The sequence below is a fragment of the Colobus angolensis genome, unplaced genomic scaffold (assembly GCF_000951035.1).
Source record: "Colobus angolensis palliatus isolate OR3802 unplaced genomic scaffold, Cang.pa_1.0 Scaffold3, whole genome shotgun sequence".
Classification (NCBI taxonomy): domain Eukaryota; kingdom Metazoa; phylum Chordata; class Mammalia; order Primates; family Cercopithecidae; genus Colobus; species Colobus angolensis.
In genome coordinates, this window is record NW_012116265.1 from 20138396 (window position 1) to 20144395 (window position 6000).

Here is a 6000-nt window from a genome sequence, read left to right on the forward strand (position 1 = left end):
TTAAATCCCCTAATCACATTTAGAAAGAAAATACTTGCATATATAAAATAAACAAAAGAAGAATTTGTAGTAGTAAATATTTATATATGTATACACCTATATACATCACTTGTATCTCATATTTATGTAAGTACATATTTATACATAAACATGTTTTTATTTACAAGATTTTATTACATAATTATCTAAATGTATAATGATTTTACATATACTGAAAAACATATATAGCTTATAAAACCTAAAATATTTATTATATGGCTCATTGAATAAAAAGTTTGCTGACCCCTAAACTAAAGATAAACTTTGAAATATAGCCCACCAAAAGAAAAGGAAACAAGCTGACTGGGCTCACCTCTGGTTTGGATTCTAACTCATCTGATAACATTGATTCAGCTTCCAAAACCTGTAGCTATTCAGAGGACAAGTTCAAATTTAATTCAGAGCCAATGATACCTTCCTGTTATGTTCATATTCCTCTAGGAAATACTATGCTCTTCCTGTAAGATGTGGTACTAGGTGGGTAATCAATTTAACCTAGAATAGGGTAAAAAAGAGAGAAGGGGCATTAAGAGCAGTGGGAAAACACAGGTACATAAAGACACTTCTTCACATATCCAAAAAAATCACAAGCAAACAAATAAAGAATTCAAATCAAAACACTTGTTTTAAAATACAACAAGCTCAACAGGCATCAAAACCCATAAAAATACTATGCTTTGATGCGGTATTTCAACCTTTAATAATCTAAGAAACTATCTTAAATATGGATAGGGCTATGTCCAAAGATGTCCATCTTTTTTTTTTTTTTTTTGAGACGGAGTCTCGCTCTGTCGCCCAGGCTGGAGTGCAGTGGCCGGATCTCAGCTCACTGCAAGCTCCGCCTCCTGGGTTTACGCCATTCTCCTGCCTCAGCCTCCCGAGCAGCTGGGACTACAGGCGCCCGCCACCTCGCCCGGCTGGTTGTTTGTATTTTTTAGTAGAGACGGGGTTTCACCGTATTAGCCAGGATGGTCTCGATCGCCTGACCTCGTGATCTGCCCGTCTCGGCCTCCCAAAATGCTGGGATTACAGGCTTGAGCCACCGCGTCCGGCCAGCACTCAGTATCTTATCAAGTGTACTGTGAGGATCTCATTTTTAACAGAGTAACGTACTAATTAGCTACAGGTGTAACAGCAAATATGCAATTAAACATTCATATTCCCAATTCCTTACTCAACAGATTTCCAAAACGGCAATGTAAATCTTTTTTAAAAATTAGTTTCACTAAGATATTGTTCACATACCATACTATTGACTCATTTAAAGAGTACAATTAAAACGTCTTTAGTTTATTCAGAGTTGTACAAGCACAATCAATTTTACAACATTTCATCACTTCACAAGGAAACCCTGTGCCCATTAACAGTCACTTCCCACTTCTAATGTGTTTATTATGAGCTTAAAGGGCTTCCATACAAGCTTCCCAGTAAGCAACTGGTAGATACTAAATATTTGTATAATGAATGAATGACACTACAAATGATACCCACATTTTTCTCCAGTCATCTCTGAACTCCAAACCTTCATTTCTAACTGCTTGCTAGGTATCTCCACATGTATGTACATCCAACAGCATCTCAAACCTAACAATGTCCAAAATCCAGGTTATTATCTTCCTTACCAAACCTGTTCTTCTTGTATTATCTATTTCAATGATCGCCCAATCTTCCTCCCACTCAGCTGCAAATTCTAGGTTTTTAAATCTCTCTTTCTCCATTTTTAAATAATTCCCATGATTCTCTGTTTCCAGAATGTTCTCTGTTCCCTACTGTAAAGCCGTTTACGTCTCTCAGTAACTTTCTACTAGACTATTAAAACAGGCCTAACTGGTCATCCCGCCTTTAAAATTCCTCTTTCCAATGCATCCTTTACGCAGCCATTCAAGTTACCTTTCCAAAACAAAGAAATGCTTATGTCACTTCTATTCAAAGTTCAGTGCTTCGGAGTAATTGTCATAACCCTAAGGGTAAACCCCTTCGTTTATATAGAAAAACTCCCCAGAGCTAGAGATTCAGCAACTTGCCAAAAATTAGACTTCTACTTAGATGCACAACGTAAAAAACTAGAACTTAAAACTTCTGACTGCTACTTTAGTTGTCTTTTACTTTGCACCACACTAAGAAAAAAACAAGTGCAATTTCTCACCCCCTAACAAAATGCCCGAGTTTATTTCCAAATGTTTCTTTTATTTACTGCAAAGATGCTGCGTTGATCTTCGTGCCAACCTAAGTACTAATTCTTAAGTCCCAACTTAATCATATTTAACTTCCAAATGGTGCCTAAATGCATTTCTGAGCCTCATGAGCAAGTGGGATAAACTTTAATAAATTGGATTATCTTGAGAAACTTCAGAAGATAAATTCGACACGAAATGTATAAAGGCCGTAAACACAATTCACACACTCTCCCCTACCCTCCTAACTGACAGGCAAAGGTGAAACGGGCGACCCAGCCCAGTCGAGAAGACAGCTGTCCCTTTTCCAGACGCAGAAAGTAAGTGGTATGAAAGGAGAGGGTAGCTCTGGACTGAAACATTCAGGGAAAGGCCTCCTGGCATCCTCTATCCCACACCACAAAGGCCTTAGTAATAAGGCCCCAAGGTCCGTGGGCAGGCCCCGGCTGCGAGTGCAGTCCAAGAGCCCCCGCCCCGGGGACTTGCTGACTCCGGCTTTCCCTGGACAGTCCGTTCCTATATCCCTGCCCCCAAAACCAAGCAAAGGAGCAGGAACATCGCCTCTAAAAACCCGCGAGGGGAAGGGCCAAAGCCGCAGGGCTTCAGACTGGCCGCTCCCAGGCCCGCCAGATCCTGGAGGGATGCCCAAGGAGGGCGGTTTCCTCTCTCGGGGTGAACTCGGCCCCAGGCCCCAAGCAGCCGGTACTGGCCCCCGCCCTCTCGGTTACTACCTAGCCGAGCAGGTGTGGCCAGGCCCACCTCGGAGCTCACCTTCCAGTTCCGGGCAGCCGGCCGGCCGTCTGTCGGTCCCGAATTCCGTCCACACACAGCGTCTTCCGGCTCCCGCCGGAAGCAGCTCGAGCGCGGGACAGGAAGTTTGGCCGACCCCCCACGCACACACCCACTCGCTCGCCTCAGGGCTGGGTGGCTGCAGCACCGCTGGGGACGCAGACGTCAAGGCTGCTGGCGGAGACTGCCCAGGCCCGCGACGCAGGGCTCCGCCCCGGACAGGAGGAGCCGCAGCCTCCCCGCTCCCACTCACTCTCGGCCTTCGGGACACCTAGGTCCGCGAAGCCCGAAAAACCAGGTCAGCTAATTCGTTGACGTCACTGCCACCCCGCAGTAGCGGAGGGAGTAGTTTTTACCATCAGCGGAGGCGTTGCAATGGAGGCAAACGAGAAAGGATCACTCTTAAACATTTATCAGAGGTCTCCATGGAGAGGACCTCGAAGTTTCACCGCCTGAGAAAGGAACTTGCAGAATCAAGTTTTGCATTATATACGGGACCGGGTATGCAGTGAGTCTGGGTTCGGTGTTGTAATTAGCATGTAAAGAGCTCTTGGATGTCCCGACTGCGGCCTTGAACACTTGACTTCCAAGCTAGATGCCACCTTGTTAAAGCTTTGTGAGTTTGACCGACTTCTTGAAATTACTTATTTTTAAATATTTGCGTGCGGAAGAATGAGAAACTCAACTAATGGGAATTAAAGGAGTTACCTTTAAAAAGGGATTTTCAAGGTTAAAGATAAGCCTTGATGACAGGTTTGGGTACACAGATTACTAATGGTGATTTAAAATAAAGGAGAAACGTTTCAGGGGAAGATAATTCCACTTTAGAAAAGCAGAATAGGCCGAACTCGGTGGCTCACGCCTGTAATTCCAGCACTTTGGGAGGCTAAGGCGGGCGGATCACGAGGTCAGGAGATAGAGACCATCCTAACGCAGTGAAACCCCGTCTCTACTAAAAATACAAAAATTAGCCGAGCGTGGTGGCGGGCGTCTGTAATCCTAGCTACTCTGGAGGCTGAGGCAGGAGAATCGCTTGAACCCGGGAGGCGGAGGTTGCAGTGAGCCGAGATCGTGCCACTGCACTCCAGCCTGGGCGGCAGAGCGAGACAAAAAAAAAGAAAAAGAAAAAGCATAGTATAAGGTGCCAATCCAGAGTTGAGGATATTTACTTGGAGGTAAAGGTCCAGTGCTCAAGAAAGAGGTGAGAAATACAGATGGAGATTTGGGAGTTAGCAACATACAAAGAAAAGGTGAAACCCCCCTCAGGAGATGAAATGGTCCAGGAAAAGTAACAAGAAAGGGCCACTCAAGTAAACTGGAGAAGCTGATTACCAACACAATTTGAATCTACTTATTACAAATGTTGCATACAAAAGTATATTGGCAGTGTGTAGACAGACGATCATAAGCCAAAACATTCAGAAACAATAATCTTCAGTTTTACTGTTCTGTGAGGGTTGAGTACAATTAATAAAACAAACTCTTGAGGTACATCAGCAGTTCCTGAACATTCATGTTTACAAACATTTGTTAATTTGCCCAGTCCTGTCATTTTCTGAAACTGTCTTTACTGTCAATCTGTTTTTGTTTTTTGAGATGGAATTTCACTCTTGTCGCCCAGGCTGGGGTGCAATGGTGCGATTTCAGCTCACTGCAACCTCCCCCTCCCAAGTTCAAATGATTCTCCACCCTCAGCCTCTTGAGTAGCCGGAATTACAGGCACCCACCACCATGCCCTGCTAATTTTTGTATTTTTAGAGAGAGGGGGTTTCACTGTGTTGGCCAGGCTGGTCTCGAACTCCTGACCTCAAATGATCTGCCCGCCTCTGCCTCCCAAAGTGCTAGGATTACAGGCTTGAGACATCAGGCCCAGCCGGCAATCTTTTTAATTACCTAAAACTCCGCTGATGTTTACATCTGTTTGCCCTCTCAATCTTTACAACTATTTAACAGTATGTGCCTGCTAACCTAAAATAAACATACACTTTTCTCAATATATATTGAGTTTTTAGGCTATACAGTAAATTATTTGGCAAATACAAAGAGATCATCCTCTGGAGTAAATCTTGTCAACCTAAGTTATTTATCTTCCCATACTAATCCCAACCGAAAGCCACTGGTCTCCCATCCCAAAAACTGTTACACAAGCTCTGAAACCCCCCAATCCTGCCCCTAGTCCCTATGGTCACATCATACCATTAAGTCTCTTTTCTGTCTACAATGTGAAAAAAAGGCCATCTCAATTCTATTTTTACATCAAGTTTCAGTTTAAGAATCATGTAAAACATTTCCAGTTCAACAAATCTTTACTAAGTGCCTCTCAAGTATTCTATTTTAAGCATTCTATTTTAAATTAATAAAAGTTATTATTTTTAAAAACCTATTGTGTCTGATTCATTAATGGTTGTATCAGATCATGTAAAACTTTTCCAGTTTAACAAAGCTTTACAAAGTGCCTCTCAAGCATTCTTTTAAATTAAAAGTAATTACTAAAAGTTACTATTAAAAACCTATTGTGTGTGATCCATTAATGGTTGCATCAAATCCCCTATGCAACTAAAAATAACACCTATGATCACATTTAAATCAAGAGCTATGTATATTCTAAGCATTTTTTAATGTATCTTTGAAAATATGCAAAATGGAAAAGAAATCTATGATTGCCTTGAAGACATTTACAGCGATTACAAAGAGATTTCTTCTGAAATGCAAACTATCTGCTTTCCAATGTTACCTCCTGTCATCATGGACTGGAATGCAGCTGGAAAAAGAGAAAGTAGATTATCTGAAAAGGTAAATGTTACTATCATACTTGTTTCCAAAAGGTATAATACAAAATTATCTTCAATAACTTTTTCAGTGATTTTCAATATTAAGCATAGAAAATTGTCATGAAAAGAAATCTCGGCCGGGCCCGGTGGCTCAAGCCTGTAATCCCAGCACTTTGGGAGGCCGAGACAGGCGGATCATGAGGTCAGGAGATCGAGACCATCCTGGC

The 6000-nt window shown here is 42.4% G+C and overlaps 2 protein-coding genes across 6 annotated transcripts in view; both read right to left on the reverse strand.

Moving 5' to 3' along the window:
* ZNF410 (zinc finger protein 410) overlaps window positions 1-3658 on the reverse strand; it is a 41434-nt gene extending 37776 nt beyond the window's left edge. For all 3 annotated transcript variants that reach the window (XM_011949590.1, XM_011949589.1, XM_011949588.1), the window contains exons 1-2: window positions 2985-3658; window positions 353-534 (exon numbers count right to left, since the gene is read on the reverse strand). In XM_011949590.1, the coding sequence (XP_011804980.1) occupies window positions 353-385 (33 nt within the window). In that variant the 5' untranslated portion in view covers window positions 386-534; window positions 2985-3658. The remainder of the gene's footprint in view (window positions 1-352; window positions 535-2984) is intronic.
* A 761-nt stretch (window positions 3659-4419) lies between these two features.
* Window positions 4420-6000, reverse strand: part of PTGR2 (prostaglandin reductase 2) — a 37773-nt gene continuing 36192 nt past the window's right edge. For all 3 annotated transcript variants that reach the window (XM_011949595.1, XM_011949596.1, XM_011949594.1), the window contains exon 10: window positions 4420-5763. In XM_011949595.1, coding sequence (XP_011804985.1) covers window positions 5687-5763 — 77 coding nt within the window. In that variant the 3' untranslated portion in view covers window positions 4420-5686. The remainder of the gene's footprint in view (window positions 5764-6000) is intronic.